General features: G+C 43.5%; 3 protein-coding genes across 3 annotated transcripts in view; 2 read left to right on the top strand and 1 right to left on the bottom strand.

Moving 5' to 3' along the window:
- FAF2 (Fas associated factor family member 2) overlaps positions 1-20,773 on the bottom strand; it is a 42,350-nt gene extending 21,577 nt beyond the window's left edge. The window contains exons 1-2 of the mRNA XM_080676044.1: positions 20,607-20,773; positions 7,988-8,056 (exon numbers count right to left, since the gene is read on the bottom strand). Of these exons, the coding sequence (XP_080532170.1) occupies positions 7,988-8,056; positions 20,607-20,669 (132 nt within the window). The 5' untranslated portion in view covers positions 20,670-20,773. The remainder of the gene's footprint in view (positions 1-7,987; positions 8,057-20,606) is intronic.
- Positions 1,164-1,475, top strand: LOC308250268 (SLC35A4 upstream microprotein-like; the record flags this gene model as incomplete). The annotated part of the gene is made up of 1 exon (XM_080672702.1): positions 1,164-1,475. The coding sequence occupies one exon, from the start codon at positions 1,164-1,166 to the stop codon at positions 1,473-1,475; it is 312 nt and encodes a 103-aa protein (XP_080528828.1).
- Positions 1,881-2,851, top strand: LOC308250793 (putative UDP-sugar transporter protein SLC35A4; the record flags this gene model as incomplete). Its single annotated transcript, XM_080673498.1, is given in 3 exon segments — positions 1,881-2,115; positions 2,118-2,548; positions 2,552-2,851. Coding segments are annotated over 3 exon segments (966 nt in total).
- Positions 20,774-21,422: the final 649 nt, after the last annotated feature.

Here is a 21,422-nt window from a genome sequence, read left to right as displayed (position 1 = left end):
GTATCTTCTTGGACCTTTCACTTGTTATGGTGGGAGGTAATGTGTGGCGATGACTCCAGTATTCACACACAACAGAGCAGTACAAAGAACTTGTCTGGAAGCAGCATTTATGCAGCAAGCACACTGCTTTTATTCAGATGGCATGTGTTATTGAGGGTGGCTGGGAAGTAAGGTGTTTCAATGTACAAGCCTAAGGAGAGCCACCTACAGAAAATACAATGTAGAAAAAAACAAAAAAAGAAAAGAAAAAAAGAGAATACAATGTAGACAATGCCCCTAAAAAAAAAGAACATAAGACTACAAAAGCATGAAAATAGATTAAAGATAGAATTTTCTTAATAAAGAAAAACATTAAAAAAATAACTAATATAAGACTTTTTTCATAAACAAAACAAGTAAGAAAATAAACCAGTATCTAGCAAGTCTCATTTAAAAAAAAAAGGAAAATAAACACTGAAAAAAAAAAAAAAAAAACAGAAGAGGGGATAACAGAACAGATACAGAAGAAAGTAAAAGATATGCTACTTTGTGAAGCCTATGCTAAAAAACTTGAAAATCTCTAAAAAGAAAGCATTTTCTAAGAAAGCTTATCAAGAAAGATCTAGGAAACAGATTATGGATGGGGAAAAACATAGAGAAGGTCGAAACAAGTATTTTCTTTCCTTTTTTAAAAATAGTTTTTTATTGATTTCAGAGAAGAAGGGAGAGGGAAAGACAGAAACATCAATGATGAGAGAGAATCATTGATCGGCTACTGCCTTCTGCACGCCCCCTACTGAGGATTGAGCCCACAACCCGGGCATGTGCACTGACTGGGAATCTAACCTTGACCTCCTGGTTCATGGGTCAACCATTGAGCCACACTGGCCGGGCACAAGTATTTTCTTTCAAATATATGCTATTTGTACTTCTCAACTCATTTTATCAAGTAAAGTTATTTTATAAAGCCAGCATATGCTTGAAGTGAAAATCTAATGAGGAGATAGCACAAAAATATCATATAGAGCAACATCATTCCCTCTGCCTCAAATGCATTTCCCTCAAAATTTTCACATTTAGGCACATTTATTTCATTTGCATTCAGGCATCAGCTCAAATATAACCTCCGCAGAAAAGCCTTACTTGACCCACCCTATTTAAAATAACTTCTAGACGGGGGGAAGATGGCGGATGACAAGGACTCTTTGCCCAAGCTTAAGGACCTGGCCTTTCTCAAGAACCAGCTAGAGCGCCTTCAGCAGCGTGCGGAAGACGATGTCGGAAGTGGTGTGGGCCAGGATGGCTCGCTCTTGTCCTCCCCATTCCTCAAAGGCTTCCTGGCTAGCTATGTGGTGGCCAAACTGAGGGCATCAGCAGTATTGGACTTTGCTGCGGGCACCTGCACTGGCATTTATGCAGCTCAGGCATATGCTGTGCCCAATGTGGAGAAGACAGTAAGGGACTATCTGCGGTCGCTGCGAAAAGGGCCCGACTAGCTCTGGATCCTGTGGGGGAGGCAGGATGAGAAGCTGGGGCCTGCAGGTGGAGGCCTTTCGACCACAGACACCATATCTGGCTTCCCTGGCTGTCACCCAATTGCTGTCTCCAGGTTTCCTGCCACCTTCATCCTTGTTTCCCTTCCTGCAGAGGGTGGATAGTGGCTCATCAGCCAGCACCCTCGATACCTCCTTCCCTCCCTGACCCCATGGGACTGATCCCAAGACTGTGGCTTCTGAGGCCACCAGACCCTTTCCCACCCTGAGTGTGGAGTTTGCAGCTGACGATGTACCACGGCTCCTGCCACCTGGGAGCCAACTCCGTATCTTGATTCTCCTCAAACGTGTCACAATCCTCACTGCCCCTTGTTAGTTACACAGGCCACCCAAGGGTCTGGTGTGGGCATGAGTGTAGAGGACGGGGGAGTGCCAGGCCTGGGCCGTCCCAGCCAGGCCCGCTGGACCTTGATGCTACTCTTGTCCACTGCCATGTATGGTGCCCATGCACCATTGCTGGCACTGTGCCATGTGGATGGCCGAGTGCCCTTCCGACCCTCCTCAGCTGTGCTGCTGACTGAGCTGACCAAGCTACTGTTGTGCGCCTTCTTCCTCCTAGTAGGCTGGCAAGCATGGCCCCGGGGGCCCCGCCCTGGCACCAGGCTGCCCCCTTTGCACTACCAGCCTTGCTCTATGGCGCTAACAATAACCTGGTGATCTATCTTCGATACATGGACCCCAGCACCTACCAGGTCCTGAGCAATCTCAAGATTGGAAGCACGGCCCTGTTCTACTGCCTCTGCCTCCGGCGCCGCCTCTCTGCACGCCAGGGCTTAGCACTGCTGCTGCTGATGGCAGCGGGGGCCTGCTATGCAGCTGGTGGCCTCCAGGACCCTGGGAACACCCTCCCTGTGTCCCCTCCAGCAGCTAAGGCTGGCCCCATGCCCCTGCATATCACTCCACTAGGACTGCTGCTCCTCATCCTGTACTGCCTCATCTCAGGCTTGTCCTCTGTGTACACAGAGCTGCTCATGAAGCGACAGCGGCTGCCCCTGGCACTTCAGAACCTCTTCCTTTAAACGTTTGGTGTGCTCCTGAATCTAGGTCTGCATGCAGGTGGCGGCCCCGGCCCCGGCCTCCTGGAGGGCTTCTCAGGATGGGCAGCGCTCGTGGTGCTCAGCCAGGCACTAAATGGACTGCTCATGTCGGCTGTCATGAAGCACGGCAGCAGCATCACACGCCTCTTTGTGGTATCCTGCTCACTGGTGGTCAACGCCGTGCTCTCAGCAGCTCTGCTGCGGCTGCAGCTCCCAGCTGCCTTCTTCCTGGCCACACTGCTCATTGGCCTGGCTGTGCACCTGTACTATGGTAGCCACTAGCCCCTGACCACTTCCACTTTGACTCCTGACCCTGGAGATTGGGCGTTACCATCAGAGCCACCTCCTAGCTCCCTTTCCCTCAGCAGCCCTATAACAAGTGCCTTGTGAGAAAAGCTGGGGAAGTGAGAGCAACCAGATGGGTGGATGAAGGTATACACCCGAGAGACTTGTGGAGTGGGTTTGGTTACGGAAACTGGAAACTCTTAAACATCACCCTCCCTCCCCGCCCCCAAGTTCTTCCAGACTAGGGAATTAAGGGAGCATCAATACCTAGACCTGAGAAATGACCCCATCTCTGATGGAACAGGTTCCCTGTCTTATCCTGCATGAATTCAGTTGCCCCCTTCCCCGCCCCTGTCCTACAGGAAAGCCCAATTGCCACAGATTCCACACCCATCACCTCGGCCATTCTGCTGAGCTCCGGTAGCTCCAGGATCACCTGGAGACAGTGCATCCCTGCTCCCTCCACAGTGCTACTCTCCACACCCAGCCTTTGTTCTGGAAACCCCAGAGGGGCTGGGGCTTGGTTCATCTCAGGAATGTTTCCCCTGGGCTCTGGCTTATACTCCTGATCTCTCTACTCACCCAAAGAGCCTCTTGAAGCCCAATGCCCCCTCTACAGCTCCTAGGAGTTACCTTTCTAGGTCCTGCCCCTGCCAAGCAGTGTCCCACCTCCCAATAGCCACAGAAGCTCTGCACAGAGAGACCTGGGACTAGCACAGGAAAACCTGTATAGCTCAATCAATGTCAGACTGCATAAGCAATAAAATAAGGTCTTAATAAAGCATTCTGGAGCGTAGGCAATTCCTACAATCAAAAATAAATAAATAAAATAAAATAATAAAATAAAATAACTTCTCGCCTGGCTGGCATAGCTAAGTGGTTGAGCATCTACCTATAAACCAGGAGGTCACGGTTTGATTCCCAGTCAGGGCACATGCCTGGGTTGTGGGCTCAATCCCCATTGGGGGCATGCAGGGAGCAGCCAATCCATGATTCTCTCTCATCGTGGATGTTTCCATCTCTCTCTCCCTTCCTCTCTCTGAAATCAATAAAATATATTAAATAAAAATAACTTCTCAAAAAAAGAAAATAAATAAAAATAACTTCTCAGATACTATTACATTTCCTACACTCATTCAAAGCATTTATTATAAGCACAAATTATCTAGAATTAAGTTTCATGAGAGTAGGGACTTACTCTCATTTATTGGTAGAATGCCAAGAGCCTAAAATTTAATGGATCAGAAACATTTTCACTCAGTAATACATGTATTTTCAGAAATGCAGCACCCTATTCAAGTAACATACTATAATTGAAACAGTAATTTCAAGAGATCAAAGGGTGTTTGATAAAATTCAACATCCACTGTATTTTGTTGTTAATCCTCATCCAAGGATATTTTTCCATTGATTTTTTTAGAGAGAATGGAAGGGAAGAAGTGGGGGAATATACTAGTTAACAAAACCGGTAAAAACAAGTATCTCTCTGCTCAAATGGATCTATCTCAAAACAACAACCAATATCACAGTAATAATAAAACAAGAGATGTTAGTGAGGACAAGATGTTTGCTATCACCATTATTAACTGACACTGAAAAAAACAATAGTTTTCCCCCAAAGAGCCATTAAAAACAAAAACAAAACACACACACACAAACAGGGACTAGGCACTATATGGAGGAATCTGGTCACTACCTTTTCTATTTTATAAACTTTGATCATAAAGCTTCACTTTTTCTACCCATTATTTTTAAAATATATTTTTATTGATTTCAGAGAGGAAGGGAGAGGATAGCAATATTAATGATAAAAGAGAATCACTGATTGGCTGCCTCTTGCCTGCCCCCTACTGGGGATCAAGCCCACAACCTAGGCATGTGCCCTGACTGGGAACTGAACCTTGACCCCCTGGTTCATAGGTCAACACTCAACCACTGAGCCATGCCGGCGGGGCTACACATACATTTTTTTTATTTGAGAGAGAGAGAAAGAGAGAGAGAGAAACAAAGAGATAAGAGAAACCTAATTTATTGTTCCACTTATTTATGCTTTCATTTATATACTCATTGGTTGATTCTTTTTTTTTTTTTAATATATCTTTATTGATTTCAGAGAGGAAGGGAGAGGGAAAGATAGAAACATCAATGATGAGAGAGAATCATTGATTGGCTGCCTCCTGCATGTCCCCCAATGGGGATCAAGCCCGCAACCCAGGCATGCGCCCTTGACCGGAATCAAACCTGGGACCCTTCAGTCTGCAGGCTGATGCTCTATCCACTGAGCCATACAGCCAGGGCTGATTCTTTTTTTATTACAAGATTTTTTTTTAATTTTAATTTCTTTTTTAATAAATCTTTATTGTTCAGATTATTACAACTGTTCCTCTTTTTTCCCCACATAGCTCCCCTCCACCTGGTTCCCACCCCACCCTCTGCCCTTACCCCTCCACCCCCGCCCACTGTCCTCATCCATAGGTGTACGATTTTTGACCAGTCTCTTCCTGCACCCCCCACACCCTTTTCCCCCCGAGAATTGTCAGTCCATTCCCTTTCTATGCCCCTGATTCTATTATATTCAACAGTTTATTCTGTTCATAAGATTTCTTATTCACTTGATTTTTAGATTCACTTGTTGATAGATATGTATTTGTTGTTCATAATTTTTATCTTTACCTTTTTCTTCTTCTTCCTCTTCTTAAAGAATACCTTTCAGCATTTCATATAATACTGGTTTGGCGGTGATGAACTCCTTTAGCTTTTTCTTATCTGTGAAGCTTTTTATCTGACCTTCAATTCTGAATGATAGCTTTGCTGGGTAGAGTAATCTTGGTTGTAGGTTCTTGCTATTCATCACTTTGAATATTTCTTGCCACTCTTTTCTGGCCTGCATAATTTCTGTTGAGAAATCAGCTGACAATCGTATGGGTGCTCCCTTATAGGTAACTAACTGTTTTTCTCTTGCTGCTCTTAATATTCTCTCTTTGTCTTTTGCTCTTGGCATTTTAATGATGATGTGTCTTGGTGTGGTCCTCTTTGGATTCCTTTTGTTTGGGGTTCTCTGCGCTTCCTGGACTTGTAAGTCTATTTCTTTCACCAGGTGGGGGAAGTTTTCGGTCATTATTTCTTCAAATAGGTTTTCAGTATCTTGCTCTCTCTCTCTTCTTCTGGCACCCCTATGGGTGCCAGAATGTTGGTACGCTTGAAGTTGTCCCAGAGGCTCCTTACACTATCTTCATATTTCTGGATTCTTTGTTCTTTTTGCTTTCCCGGTTGGGTGTTTTTTGCTTCTTCGTATTTCAAATCTTTGACTTGATTCTTGCGATCCTCTAGTCTGCTGTTGGAGCTCTGTATATTATTTTTTATTTCAGTCAGTGTATGTTTAATTTCTAGTTGGTCCTTTTTCATATCCTCGAGGGTCTCACTAAATTTATCGGCGTTTTCTAGAAAGTTCTTGAAAAACCTTATAACCGTGGTTTTGAACTCTATATCCAGTTGTTTGCTTTCCTCCATTTCTTTCATTTGTGACCTGTTTCTTTGTCTCTGCATTTTGGCTGCTTCCCTGAGTTGATAGAGTGGCTTTGTGTGCAAGGTGTCCTATAGGGCCCAGCGGCTCAGCCTCTCCAGTTACCTGAGGTGGACACTCTTGGTGCACCCCTTTGTGGGCTGTGTGCACAGTCTTGTTGTAGTTTAGCCTGGATTGTTGTTGGTATCACTGGGGGGAATTGACCTCCAGGCCAATAGGCTGTGAGGATCAGCTGTGTCTACAATGGGAGAACTTCTGTGCTGGAGACAACCTTATGGAAGACAAGACTTGCCTCAGTGGGGCTTTGGTGCTCATTGAGTCTGCCCCCTGAGTGTGTCCCTTATGGATCTGAGGAGTTGTAATCTGGATGGTCCCACTCTGACCCCTGGGTACACTGGCTCTTGGATCTCCAAGGAGGTGCTAATTTAGCCTCTGCCTGAGGCCACCCAGCAGGAGCTACAGAGAGATCTGCAGATTCCTCTTCTTTGTTTGGGTTTTGGAGGTGCCCAGATGAGGCCCAGCTGTGAAGCAATGCAAGCTGCTGCGGGGCCTTGGGCCTTCTTTTGGATGTTCTGGGTCTCACTGACCCAGATGCAGTTTGTTAGATAAGTTTAGAATTCAAAGGACCCGGCCATTCATATGCAAAAGCCTCTGTGCTCGGCTTGGATGGTGTGGAGTCTCAGGGCAGAGCAAACAGCTATGGGTTCCCGTCAGCCCTGCCCTAAGAGGCCCCCCGGCTCTAAGTGTCCCGCGGTAATTGCTGCAAGCACCTCTGAGAAAAAGCCGCTCTCGAGTTTCGCCCGCTGCCAAATAGTCCAGTTTCTCCCCGTATGAGTCTGGGTCCCCAGAGTCTCGCCCGGAACGGAGTTCAGAGAGGTCAGGAGCTTTTGTCTCCCTCCGATTGAGAAAGCCAGCCGCGTACTCAGTTGCCAGCCCTCTGCGCGCGCGCCTCCATACCTCTGCCTTACGCAGCTCCTGTGAGTCTCAGTGTGCTTTTCTCTTTCCTTCTAGTTGTAGAATTTCCACTCAGCCAGCCTTCCTGTGGTTCTGGATGATGTCCGTTTTGTCTTTTAGTTGTAGTTTTGAAATTGTTGTGCGAGGCAGCAGTTTAGGTGTTTACCTATGCCGCCATCTTGGTTTCTCTCTCATTGGTTGATTCTTGTATGTGCCCTGACCAGGGATCGAACTTGCTACCAGCTCTAACAAACTGAGCTACTCAGCCAGGGCCCACACATTCATTTTCAAAGACTTAAAGAGTTGGAAATTTGAAAACCAGCTCTACAAAAAAAAAGATTCCAGCTGTGGAAAAATACATGTCTTTGAATCATTATTAGACCATGGAAAAAAAATAAACTCAGCCCTGACCGGTTTGGCTCAGTGGATAGAGCGTCAGCCTGCAGACTGAAGGGTCCCAGGTTCGATTCAGGTCAAGGGCACATGCCCGGGTTGCAGGCTCGATCCCCAGTGGGGGGCGTGTGGGAGGCAGCCAATCAATGATTCTCTCTCATCACTGATGTTTCTATTTCTCTCTTCCTTTCCCTTCCTTTCTGAAATCAATAAAAATATATTTTTTTAAAAAAGAAAGAAGCTCAGAATAAATCCTGTTATACCTCTATGTTCCAGTTATGCTGTTCCAAGGTATGTCGACATTGATCCATAGATTCTATGCCAGTCAAATCCTGGAAAGGATAAAAACAAAAAGTTACTTAGGGAAAAACCAACAGTACATTTATAGGTATTTTTATCCCTAGTAGACTACTTATGAATACTTCTGTGAAAATATACTAAAAAGTGTTGGTACATGGTCAAATTTGGTAAAATTTCACTATTCAGAATTTGTCCAATCAGTTACAGCAGAGATTATTCCCATAGAACAAAAAACTGAAAATCCCTTATCTTTTAAACCTTCAAGGCAGTGTCACCCATGCACTGAAAGACTGCCCATTGAATTCCCAGTCCGAGCACACACTTTGGCCATGTATGGAAGGCAACCAATTGATCTCTCTCTCTTTCTCCCTTCCTCTTGCTAAGCATGTCCTCAGGTGAGGATTAAAAAACAACAACAAAAAACTTCCAGACTTCCAATTAAGAAGACAACTGATTAATATTCTCATCAAAGATTTCTTCAACCTGAAGTCCAGCAAAATATTTTTCAATGCTAAACAACTATTCTATATGTAATATATAATGATATAATAATTCAGGTTTAGTGCAAAATAATGACTCTCATTAACTTGCATTATTTTATCTATTGGCATATAACCTAGCTTACAATATGGATTATGTACAATTTTTTATTAAAAAGAGTCTGTAATTCAAATGTTTCCCTACCATAAGTATTTTCCTACTCCCTTCTCCTTGGACTGTTCTCAGGTTTCACTTTGTCTCTAACCAAAGTTCCTACTCTGGCTCCCTCTTTTTCCATCCGTGTCAACATAGGAAGTTCCCTAAGGATGTGTCCTTGGTTTCTTTTTTACTCTCTACACCTCCTTCCTTGGCAATCTCATTTAATCCTCATCCTTCAACCACCCTTTCTACTCAGATGACCCCTAATTTAATTTCTGGACCCACCATCTCTTCTGAAGTTTGGGAGCATTTTTCCAATAGCCTATTCAACATTTCCACCAAATGTGGCACCAGTACCTCAAGTGTATCATTAAAGTACTATATGTACCCGGCCAGTGTGGCTCAGCAGTTGAGTATCGACCCAGGAACCAAGGTCACCAGTTCGATTCTTGGTCAGGGTACATGCCCAGGTTGCTAAGCTAGACTCCAGGACGCAGCCAATTGATGATGTTTCTCTCTCATTGATGTTTCTATCTCTCTGTGCCTCTCCCTTCCTTTCTAAAAATCAATAAAAACATTAAGAAAAAAAACCACCACTAAGAAAACACACAACCACCCTCCCAAATATACTGGCTAAGGTACACCTGGAATCTGAGCTTCATCTTTAAGTACTCTATCCTTGAACTCCACACTTCATCGATAATCAAGTTTTGACCATTTTCTGTATTACATTTACAACCACAATTCCATTCCCACAGCCAGCATCTTTAGTCAAGCTTTTATAACACCTCAAATGATTTGTCAAAATAATTAATTTCTTTCCCTCCTTCTAACTCCTCTTCCTATATGTTGACTGAAGAATAAATTCCAAAATCCTTAGCTCTCTTTAAAGCAATTCCAGTCGCAACCCACAGGTTAAGAACTGCTAGCAGGGTCGCCTAAGACCATCGGAAAACACAGATATTTACACTATGATTCATAACAGTAGCAAAATTACAGTTATGAAGTAGCAACGAAAATAATTTTATGGTTGGGGGTCACCACCACATGAGGAACTGTATTAAAGGGTCACGGCATTAGAAAGGTTGAGAACCACTGCTTTAGAGGGAGGGAAAGAGAAATATTGATGTGAGAGAGACACATCGAGTGTACAGGTCCCAACCGGGGATCAAACCTGGAACCCAGGTACATGCCCTTGACTTGAAATTGAACCCATGACCCTTCTGTGCATGGAACAACGCTCTAACCACTGAACCATGCCGGCCAGGGCCAGACCTCAATTTTTAATACCATTGTCCAAAAAAGGAATCAGGTTCCTTGGAGAAGTAACTGATTCTAGGACAGGGACAGGAACTATACAAGATGAGCCTGGAGAATCTTGTAGTGCCAGAAAGTAAGGAAGTGTTAAAAAAACAAAACAAAACCCACAATAATTGGATAGTCATAAATTATAATCCAAATTACAAAATAAACATCCATGAGTCCATACTGATATAACTTTATAGTGGAGAGACCTGACAAACTACCTCAGCCAAGTGATCAACTCTATCAGTGTCCTGGTGATTTTACTATTTGCATAATTGTTCTAATACTTTGGTCTCTCAATTCCTTGCCTACTGCTCCTCCATTCACTCTTGGGGTCAAACTCTAGACCTCACTATAATCATAACTGCAAGCCCCTGCACACTCCCCCTCCATATTCTTCTACCTTTTCACCTTCCTCCATCTAATGCCCTGTCTCTAAATTTTTCAACCCTGCCAGGACCTACAATCCATTGACCCTACTACCTTTTCTCTGAGCCTCAGCACCTCTCAGATCCTCATTTCCCATCTTATTCATCGTAAGTTTCATAGTCAAATATAATAATCACTCTTTCTTGCACACATCCTCAACTCCTTTGCAACTCTATCATAATCATATTCCCTTGGCTAAACCACAATCTTTTAAAATTCCAAATCTCGCCCTAGCTGGTTTGACTCAGTGGATACAGTGTTGGCCTGTGGACTGAAGGGTACAGAGGTTCTATTCCAGTCAAGGGCACATGTCGGGGTTGCGGGCTTGATCCCCAGTAGGGGGCGTGCAGGAGGCAGCCGGTCAATGATTCTCTCATCATTGATGTTTCTCTATCTCTCTCCCTCTCCCTTCTTCTCTGAAATCAAAAATAAAAATTAAAAAAATCCAAATCTCTGTCTACTTTGCACCTGTATCTTCACAGCTGGAGGGGGCTGAGTGGTCTCACTTTAAATAAATATGTGATCACTAACCTCAAGTAAATCTGTGCTATTGCCTGGCCTTCATACTAGCTGCCTAGTCCATTCACTCCTATTCTCCTATATAACCAGGCTTTCGCTATCCTCAAACTTCCAAAACCTCCTCCATCCTTATTCTTAGTCCAAGATCTTGTTTCCTATTTCACAGAGAAAATAATCAAAAGTTCCAACCTGCATATCAACCCACCTACACTCATCTTTTCTTTTACTATGGACAAACTTATCCATGCTCCTGGCAAAGGCCAATGCCTCCTCTTGTCTTGTATACTGGTCCTGTCCCCTCTCACTTACTCAAGGATATCGCAATAGCAATTCTCCTTCCTCTGCATCAGATTTTCTCTCTCTAATGTGTGTTCCTCATCAGTACACAAAAATGCTGATATAGCCTAAAAAAAAAAAAATCTCTTCCCACTACATCTTCTGCCCAATCTCTTTCCTTTTTAGTGCAAAACCTGCAGAAATCTCCAAGTTCTCATGCCATTCTCTCTTGAACTCACTCCAATCAAGCCTTCGCCTCCCCAACATTCTAACAAACTTCTAGGCAAGGTCACAAATGACCCCACAATGTAAATCCAAACATCTGTTCCCACTTCTCAAGGACTGGAAGTCTAGGACAATACACTGGTTTTCCTCCTACCTCGCCTGCCACTTTGTTTCCTTTGCTAGGTCCTCAATGTATCCTCAGAATGCTAACGACGAGGTGCTCCAGAGCAGGGCCCTCTGATCTTTCCTTCTTTATGTGTACAGCAGTCCCTCCCCTTTATCCCAGGTTTCACTTTCACCGTTTTAGTTACATCAAGAAATACTACATGTAAAATTCCATACCATTCGTAATTTTAAATTGTGTGCTATTCTGAGTACCATGATGAAATCCTGCAGTCTCATTCATCCCACCTGGGACATGAATCATTCCTTTGTCCAGTATATCCGCACTGTATATGTTGGTCATTTAAATCCCTCTCTGCAGTAACACAGTGCTTGTATTCAAGTAACCCTCAAGAAAAGTATGAGGCTGGCAATTCGGATATGCCAAAGAGAAGCCGTAAAGCACTATATTTTTCCGTGTATAAGATGGCCCCATGTATAAGACGCCTCCCACTTTTCTAACCCAAAATTAACAAATCAATATTTTAAACATAAAACAGAATACATTTTTATTTAGTAATTACTGCAGGTAATGTTCACATACCAGTACTGTATTATGCAGCATATCACTTTATTCAGCCTCTGTTGCATCACTGCTCTCTTCTTCATCACTATGGTTCCAGACATATCAATTTCTTCAACTTCTATTGTATCACTGCTGTCTGCTGAGTCACTGTCTACATATGTGAGACCATCCTCAGTTCCATCCATGGCATTGCTGATTCCACATTTCTTGAAGGACTTCACAATCACCTCTTGTTTGATGCCATACCATGAGTTTAGGACCCAAATGCAGAATTCATTAATGGTTGTTTTTTTCCTGTCGGTGTCAAGTTATCAACTGCTTTTCATATCCATCTACTCCATTCTTCTCTCATCAGGGCTTTAAATGGCTTGCTGATTGAAACATCTAGTGGCTGTAGCTGACCTGTAAGTCCACCAGGAGTAACTGCTAGGTGTGTTTGCAAATCTGATGCAACCCTTTTTGTCTTTTCTGTTAAATGTGCTCAGAACTGATCAAAGACAAGAAGAGCTGGCTTCTTTAACACATTGTGGACCAGTAGTTTTATTGCTAGCTTTACCCAGTGGCCAGGTAAATTTCTATTGAACGAGTACAAAAAACATTTTACATAAATGTCAAAGGCACGCTTTAAAATTAAATACCCATTGCATTTTGAAGTTATTTATTACATGTTCTTGCAAGCTAATATCTTCTTCTTCTTTTTTTAAAAAATATATTTTATTGATTTTTTACAGAGAGGAAGGGAGAGGGATAGAGAGCTAGAAACATCAATGAGAGAGAAACATCGATTAGCTGCCTCCTGCACGCCCCCTACTGGGGATGTGCCCGCAACCAAGGTACTTGCCCTTGACCAGAACCGAACCTGGGACCCTTCAGTCCGCAGGCCGACGCTCTATCCACTGAGCCAAACCAGCTAGGGCAACTAATATCTTCTTAAAGTATGACTGGCCACAAGCCTTAGAACAGAAAACACGAGAATTCTCATGATCCGTCCGCAGTGTGTTAAGAGCCCCCCAGGTCTTCTGGATCAAACCCTTGCAAACCAAATGGCCATAATGTCTTCATTCGTCCATCCCTTCTCTTGAACTTGCACAATAATGCCAGGTGGTATAGTATCTTTAGGATAGGTTTTCCTCTTAAAAATAAGCATAGGAGACAGTGTAGTACCATCTGCACAGCATGAAGACATAGCAGTATAGTGTGTCTTTTCATGGCCACTTGTTTTGATTGACACTTTTGATTCCTGTCACATTAACAGTTCTGTTGGAAGGCACATCGAAATTGAGAGGCATATCATCCATGTTTGCAATCTGACTTGGTTCAAAATTGTATTTTTTCAGAAGTTGTATGACATAGGAGTGAAACTGTTGGATTTTATCCTCATAAACTGGTGGCATTTTCTGAGCTAACTTTGTTCTCATGGCCAACCCTTCTCTCCTCATGAAACTGAAGCACCATTTTGCCTTTCTGTAAAGTCAACGATGTTCATTCTGCTTGCAAACATTCTTGCCTGACATTAAATAAGCTTGGTCGACACACATAAGCCACTCTGGCACTTCTCCATAATCCAAGTCTTGAGCCTTTGCTCCAAGTTTGCCCATTTTGCTGGTTTTCCTCTTAAGGCCTTCTTCTTATTTGGCATCTTAATGAGTTGTTCTTCCTATCTTCTCCAGTCTGATAATACACTCAGTGGGAGGAGGTCCAAATTATCTCTCTGCAGCTCTATTTCCATGCTCTTTTGCATAGCTGATTACATTCAGTTTGAATTTTGCAGAGTAAGATAATCGCTTACCGGTATTTATCTTTTTATTTTTTGACATCTTTATGGGCTCAGAACGCTCCGGTCCCTGTTGCATCTACGCACTCTCCACCTCCAATTACAATATCAACTGAGGTCAGTAACAATAACGCTTTTGATTGGAGGAAGCCTGTTTGACAAGGTATGGGCAGCTATGCACCCCCTCGGCTGACTTCCGTGTATAAGATGCCCCTCGATTTTCAGCCTAATGATTTTAGAAAAAAATAGTGTCTTATACATAGAAAAATATGGTACTTCAAGTGAAAAGGTATGTACAGATAGGAAAACACACACAATATATACGGAGCTCTGTACTATCTGTGTAACATTAAGGTGCTTCATATTTGCCAGTGTTGAGATATACTAACATTTAATTACTGAAACAACCACATGAAGTAGGTAGTATCAGTGCATAGATAAAGAAACTAAGGCAGAGAGGTTAAGTAATTTGCCCAACATCACAAAGTTAGTACAACATGGTGGTCAAACAGCTTAATTTCATTCAACTTCTTTTTGTTATAACAGCTCATGAGATACTGCAGGAACTTAACACTTGTTTATATCAAGTAGCCTATGATAAAATTGGTTTCCTTATACATCATTTCACTTAAAAGTCGCAGAACCTATTAACAACATTAAGTGAGGAATTACTGTACTTGGAAAAGCTAGGGTTCAAATCAAGGCTGTCTTACTCCAGAGCCAGTCTTCATGACCACTTACTAGGCTACACTAACTTCATAAGTATAATATGATCCTATCTCAACAAGACAAAGAAAGCAGAGCTCTCTTACCCAATGAGAATGGGATCTACTAACTAGCCAATTAATTAAAAAGTTTCACCCAAGCTGATTTGGCTCAGTGGATAGAGTGTCAGCCTGTGGACTGAAGGCTCCTAGGTTCAATTCCAGTTAAGAGCACAGGCCCAGGTTGTGGGCTCGATCCCCACTAGGGGGCATGAAAAAATTGGCTTAGAGTGAGAATAAAACATCCATATGTCAATTAAATACTTCATTTAAACATAAAGCATACACACGTATGCATCAATCTTCTGAAGAAAGCCTACACTTTTTAAAAAAATATATTGTTATTGATTTCAGAGAGGAAGAGAGAGATAGAAACATCAATAATGAGAGAGAATCATTGATCGGCTGCCTCCTGCACACCCCCAACTGGCCGGTGTAGCTCAGTTTGCTGGAGCATCATACCATACATCACAAGGTTTGATTCGATTCCCGGTCAGGGCACATACCTAAGTTGCAGGTTCCATCCCTGGTCAGAGTGCGTACCTGAGGCAACTGATCAATGTTTCTCCCTTACGTCGATGTTTCTCTTTCTCTCTCCCTCAAATCAGTAAACATATCTTGGGTTAGGATTAAACAAATAAACAAAATAATTGGCTGTATTAGAGAACAGACCTTAGAAAATGGAGGACATCTGTTCAGTTAAATAAAGGTTAGGGTAAGAGAGCTTATATATTAAGCATTTGTATATCTGTACATGCAGAAGAAGAGTATATACAAAGATACACCACAGCCAGTTATGAGGATAAGAGGGGAAAGATGAGATTTAGTTACCTTTTTACACAATTTTATGCTGTTGACTTGCACAATAAGCATGTATTAACTTGCTAGATTTGAAACTAAAAAAGAAAGCTGTGAATCAGATAAAATTATCCCCATTTTATAGATGAGAAAAGAGTCAAAGAAGAATTTGCTCAAGGTCGAATAACTCACCAGAAGCTAACTCGAAAGGCTAATTCTGGTTTGTTTCAAGTTTCAAAGCTCATGTTTTCTCTACACCAAATTTCCTGGCAAAGAATTTCAAACAGATCACTCTATGATTTTTTTTTTAAATACATGAACAAAAAGCATCATGTATTTTTTCCTTTAGGTAATAGTCTGATGAAGCCAAAAGGGAAGATTTTCAAAATAAGTTTGATTCTACAGCCCAGAGTTCAGGCTTAATTTTCTATAATTTTAGAGAAAAAAAGACCCTAATATCCATCTAAGAAGAAAGAAATCTCTTACTCCCATATAAGCAAAAAGACCGTTTCCTCCTCCACTGGTCATGCATACTTCCTTTAGTCCCTTCCCTCTCTGTCACATCATCATTCTCCACGTGTTCAAACAACCTAAAGGCAGCAAACCAAGGCACTAGAGGTTAGTTGGAAATTTGGGAAAACTGACTTCGATGTGTCTCCCTCACATAGATGTTTCTCTCTCTCTCTCTGTCTATTTCTCCCCCTTCCCCTCCCCCCTTTCCACTCTCTCTAAAACTCAATGGAGCCCTAATTGGTGTGGCTCAGTGGATAGAGTGTCGGCCTGCGGACTCAAGGGTCCCAGGTTCGATTCCGGTCAAGGGCATGGACCTTGGTTGCGGGCACATGCCCAGTAGGGGGTGTGCAGGAGGCAGCTGATCGATGTCTCTCTCTCATTGATGTTTCTAACTCTCTATCCCTCTCCCTTCTTCTCTATAAAAAAATCAATAAAATATATTTTTTTAAAAAAACTCAATGGGAAAAATATCCTCAGGTGGGGATTAACAAAAAACAACAAAAAAAACCTATTCTTTCCCATTTGAAACAGCTTAAAACAAATGTCTGTATTATTCATAACTCAACCAGTTCCAAAATACACAGTAGAAAAGGATAACTACAAAAATCACAGAAGATAGCAAACAGACTGAAAAGCATGAAAAATATACCCTAGGGATTCCAATCAAATCACATGTCACACAAAAAAGTGAAATAGAGGAAACCCGAGATTTCTAAAATATTTTACTTTTGCTAATTTCAATATAACAAATGAAGCAACATATTGAGAAATAGCTCTGCTCTTTCTCTCCCAGTCCCAGGTGCTTTGGGAGCCGCGGGCTTCAGTGCAGATGTGACCAAATCTAGGAACCATACCTGACACAACCAGTCCCCAAAATGCCACAGAAACAGAATCAAGAAACCTCAATCACAAAGACACAAATCCCTTAATGGGGCGGACCCCAAGTTCTTGAGGAACATGTGCTTTGCCAAGAAGCACAAGAAAGGCCTGAAGAAGATGCAGACTGACAGTGCCAGGCCGTGAGCACACATGCTATGGCTCTCAAAGCCCTCACAAAGCCGAAAGAGGTCAGCCCGAGATCCCAAAGAGCAACAGCCACAAGTTCATTAACTTGCCTACATCACTCACCCCAAGCTTGGGAAATGTGCTCCTGCCCATATCACCAAGAGTCTCAGACTCTGCAAGTCAAAGTCCAAGGACAAGGTTCAAACCGAGCCCCAGAATGTGGTTTCCAAGCTGCAGTCCAGGCTCCCAAAGGTGCCCAGGCCCCCACCACAGCTCCACAGTACTGGCCTATCTGTCCATGTGAGGACGGAAGGAGTGGTGTGACCCCTGGGCTGCTGTCTGCATGGAGCTGCTGTCCTGTGCTATTTGTAAAAATAAACCTAGGGTAGGGGGATGGTGGGGGGAGAACTAACTCCTAGTAGTGTCACCCTGTTCTGTCCTGAACCCTGTGGTGATTTCAAGCACATGCTCCATACGGTTTGTTAGTGAAGCAATCTGAAACCTAGTGTTATGTCACACCCTAGATCAGGGGTGGGCAAACTTTTTGACTCGAGGGCCACAATGGGTTCTTAAACTGGACCGGAGGGCTGGAACAAAAGCATGGATGGAGTGTTTGTGTGAATTAATATAAATTCAAATTAAAGGAGCAGAGGGGAGAGCAAGAGAACCGGATAGAACAGCCGGATCCGGCCCGCGGGCCATAGTTTGCCCACGGCTGCCCTAGATGAAAAAACCTTTGATGGCTCCCCACACCTACACCTTAAAATTTAAACCATTACACACAGCTTTTAAAGATTTTGGGAGGCCCTAATTCTAATGTATCTTTCCAGTCTTATTTTCCACTTCCAATTCTTTAAATCCATCACAAACACACTCTATACTCCACCTCCATCCCATGTTTGAGCTGTTTCATCCCCTTTGAACAGCCTCCTCTCCACCCCCTGTTGAAATTCTATTCCTCCTTCAAAGTAGCAAAGTACAGTAGAGAGCCCAGACTTGAAGTCCAGATCCAGACCCACTAGATTTCTAACTCTAATTCCATTTCCACTACGTAACAGCTTAATGACCTTACGCAAATACTTCAATAGATCTGTTTCTCACCTAGAAGCAGGCATTCCACCTATGGCACTCTGTAAGGTTACTGGGAGGATTAAGCATAATGGTTATAAACTAGCTAGCACCATGCCTAAGAGCCATCTCTCCCCCTCCTATCCTTTCCCTAAACTCCCACAGCACTGTCTATACAGTACCACACTATTAGCATTAACAACCTGCAGGATACTCATTCGTGTATGTGTCTGGCTTCACCCTTAGATCATAGATAAGACGGTTATGGGTATGGATTTCTAAATCTGCCACTTACTACTTGTGTAAGTTACTTTACCTTTCAGAACCTGTTTCTTCATCAATAAGTTGAATGGGCCCTAGCTGGTTTGGCTCAGTGGATAGAGTGTCCGCCTGTGGACTGAAGGGTCCCAAGTTCGATTCTGGTCAAGGGCACATGCCCAGTTTGTAAGCTCGATCCCCAGTAGGGGCTGTGCAGGAGGCAGCCGATTAATGATTCTCTCTCATCATTGATGTTTCTGTATCTCTCTCTTCCTCTCTGAAATCAATAAAAATATATTTTTTTAAAAAGTTGAATGGACGTTAACACCTTACAGTATTATTAAGATATTTAAAAGAGTTCATGTTTATCAAATACCTGGCATAATGCATGATACCTAATAAGTTTCAAAGAATGTATAATGGCAATCTAGATGATGAAACTAATCCAGAAACTACTTAACACATAAATGTCACATACATTTGCATTAGTGTATCCAATTTCATAAAGTGATCTTAATACAACTTTAATCTGCTATTCACCTCTTACTGATATAGATGTCCAATGAAGACAAAAGCAGAGGTTGCTATGCACTTTACTTCAGAAATGCTACCACATATTCATGTTCTTCCAGTATCAGACTAAGTACACCATGACTCATGACTCACATCACTTCATTACATTTAAACACCAAGGGATAACCCTGAAGAGTTGTAGGGGGTAAAATGGTCTGCCAAAGTTAAACAAAACTCTGAAATTAGTGGTCTACCAGGAAATGGAAGCTCTGTATTCATTCTGATTCTAATTTGCTGTGTCATCAGTTTCTTTACTCAAAACCCCAATTAAATATCAACTAACTTCTATGATAGTATTTTTCCATTTTATACAGTTCCAACCCACTGCTCAACTTTTTAAGTTGATGTATAATAAACATAAAAAATCCTGTTAGTTTCTGGTGCCATTGATCAACTTAAGAGGAAAAAAACCTCCAAAATTAACTACAGTGAAATCTAATCAAGGAAATTTTAGAAAAGTGAGAACTTGCTAAAATAAGAGAGACAAATCGCAGCATTTGCATTCCACTATCAGTGATACCCAGGTTGTATGGCACACAAGTCAAGGGCTCAGGAAAGGTTCTGAAAAGACAGACTTGGCTTTAAATCTCACACCACCACTTACTAGCTGTGTAACCTAAGCACCTTACTTCTTAAGCCTCATATCCTTCATCTGTAAAACAGGGATTGTAACAGTATGCATCTTAGAGTGTATTAAACCCGATAATGTGTGCTAGGTGTTTAGCCAAGTACTTACAACATCAGACTCAATAAATAAATGGCATTCTAACTTGGGAGTACCTGAGCACAGTTGGTAATTGCTGAAATGAATAAACATATAGTACATTTTATATTAGGAAATAAGTGTATCACTAACTTTAATTCTTCCCTAAGTTAAAAAATGATTAATAAGCAGTAATACTGTTTGGAAGCATTTTACATTTTACAAAGCCCTTCAGACATCCATTCTGATTTGATTTCCACAATATCACTAGGGGGTAAACATTTTTAAAACATGTATTTTATACAGAAGGGAACTGGTATCGACCAAAGTAACAAAGAGTCAAGGTTACCCACTCTAGTGGTCTCCTCCACCCAGATTCTCCAGCTCAGAAATAAGGGCTTATTGCCAAAGTTCTTAGCCCCTCACCCATTTTCAAAGAAGGCCGACTCCTGCAAGTTACCACCCTCCTCAAGCTGGGTCAAGCACGTGAGTCCAGGAATAGGCCGAGCGTACCACACCTCGCCCAAAGCCAGTGATGACATTTATAATGTTGCATTTGTTTCCTAACGCAGGGTCCTCCCACACCTTTAGGGCGGGGGCCAGGCCTGCCCTTCCCCCACCAGATCGCCCAACACAAGCCTTGGCATCCAAGATGCCCTCAGTAAATGTTTATGCAAGTAGCATGGGGTGCTGGCAGGATTTCCAGGGACCCGAAACGAGGCCAACTCCACGGTGGGGATTAAGCATCCGCGGTAGATCCAGAGTCGCTGGGCGGAGAGGACCCGATCTGGGAAGGATGTCTGAAGACCAGCGTCCATAAAGGACACCAGGGAAGCTGGAGAGGGAGAGGCGAGTCTGGCAGCTGCCGCCGCTGGAAGGCCGGGCACAGACAGGCTCGGGGCAGCAGGGCAGTTGGCGTCTGGGGGGAGGGGGCCGCCTGCTGGTCTGAGAACCTCGCGCCCAACTTCAGGAGGGTTCTGGGCTCCTCTGGAGGCCCACTCCCCAGCCCGCGGCGGCATCTGCTGCGCCGAGTACTCGCTGCTACCTGAAACTGCAGCAGCTTCTCTGTCTGCTCCTGGGTTAGATCCTGCTCCTCAGGCGCCGCCATTTTGCCGCCGCCTCTACGCTTCTGACCCGTCCGCACCGTCACCCGCCGGAACTGATCTCAGCAGCAACTACGTCCGGTCGGAACGGCCGCCGACGCGCAACTGCGTCTGCGCGTGCTGGCTTAGCCAGGGTAGTGGTGGTAGTGGTCGTGATAATTCGTGCCGCCAGAGGGCGCCACTCTCGGGCAGAGCCCGAAGAGTTACGGAAATTGCCGAGGGACTGTCGGTACCAGTCCTCAGGATTTCGTCTAAGAACGGATCGGCTAACTAAGACTCCTGGAGATCTCAAAGAGCCGAGAAGTCCCGAATGCCGATCGAGAAATTCCGGAAGTTCCCGAAAGCCACTCGGCTGTTTTCCGCTGTACCTTAACCATACGCTATTCCTGAATGTTTTTTAGGAAATTGTGGACTTTCCAAAATATTGGCCGTTTGATGTTTGATTCCTACTCTGACATTTCCAAAAGATCCTGATCATTTCTCGGGAGGTTCCTACAGTCTCTGAATATTGGTCGGGCCTTTCCCACGCCGCCTTCCAGGCGGAAACTGTGGAAGGCTGTAGCCGCGGGAAAATCTCAGCTTTGAAGTCGCTCGCTAAGATTGTTTGGACTTGGCTACCTGAGTCTTTGATGAGTCTTTAATGGCGCTACCAGCCTTGGGCAAAGCTTTCGGTCCACTCCCGTGCGATTCTGCTCCTGCTGCCTCAGGCCTGGAGGCGCCTACCCACTGGCCTGTCCTCCCTGTGACAGACAGAAGGA

The sequence above is a fragment of the Plecotus auritus genome, assembly GCF_963455305.1.
Source record: "Plecotus auritus genome assembly, chromosome: 6".
Classification (NCBI taxonomy): Eukaryota; Metazoa; Chordata; class Mammalia; order Chiroptera; family Vespertilionidae; genus Plecotus; species Plecotus auritus.
The sequence above is the reverse complement of the archived record's forward strand: the minus strand, read 5'-3'. Positions and strand labels throughout refer to the sequence as shown.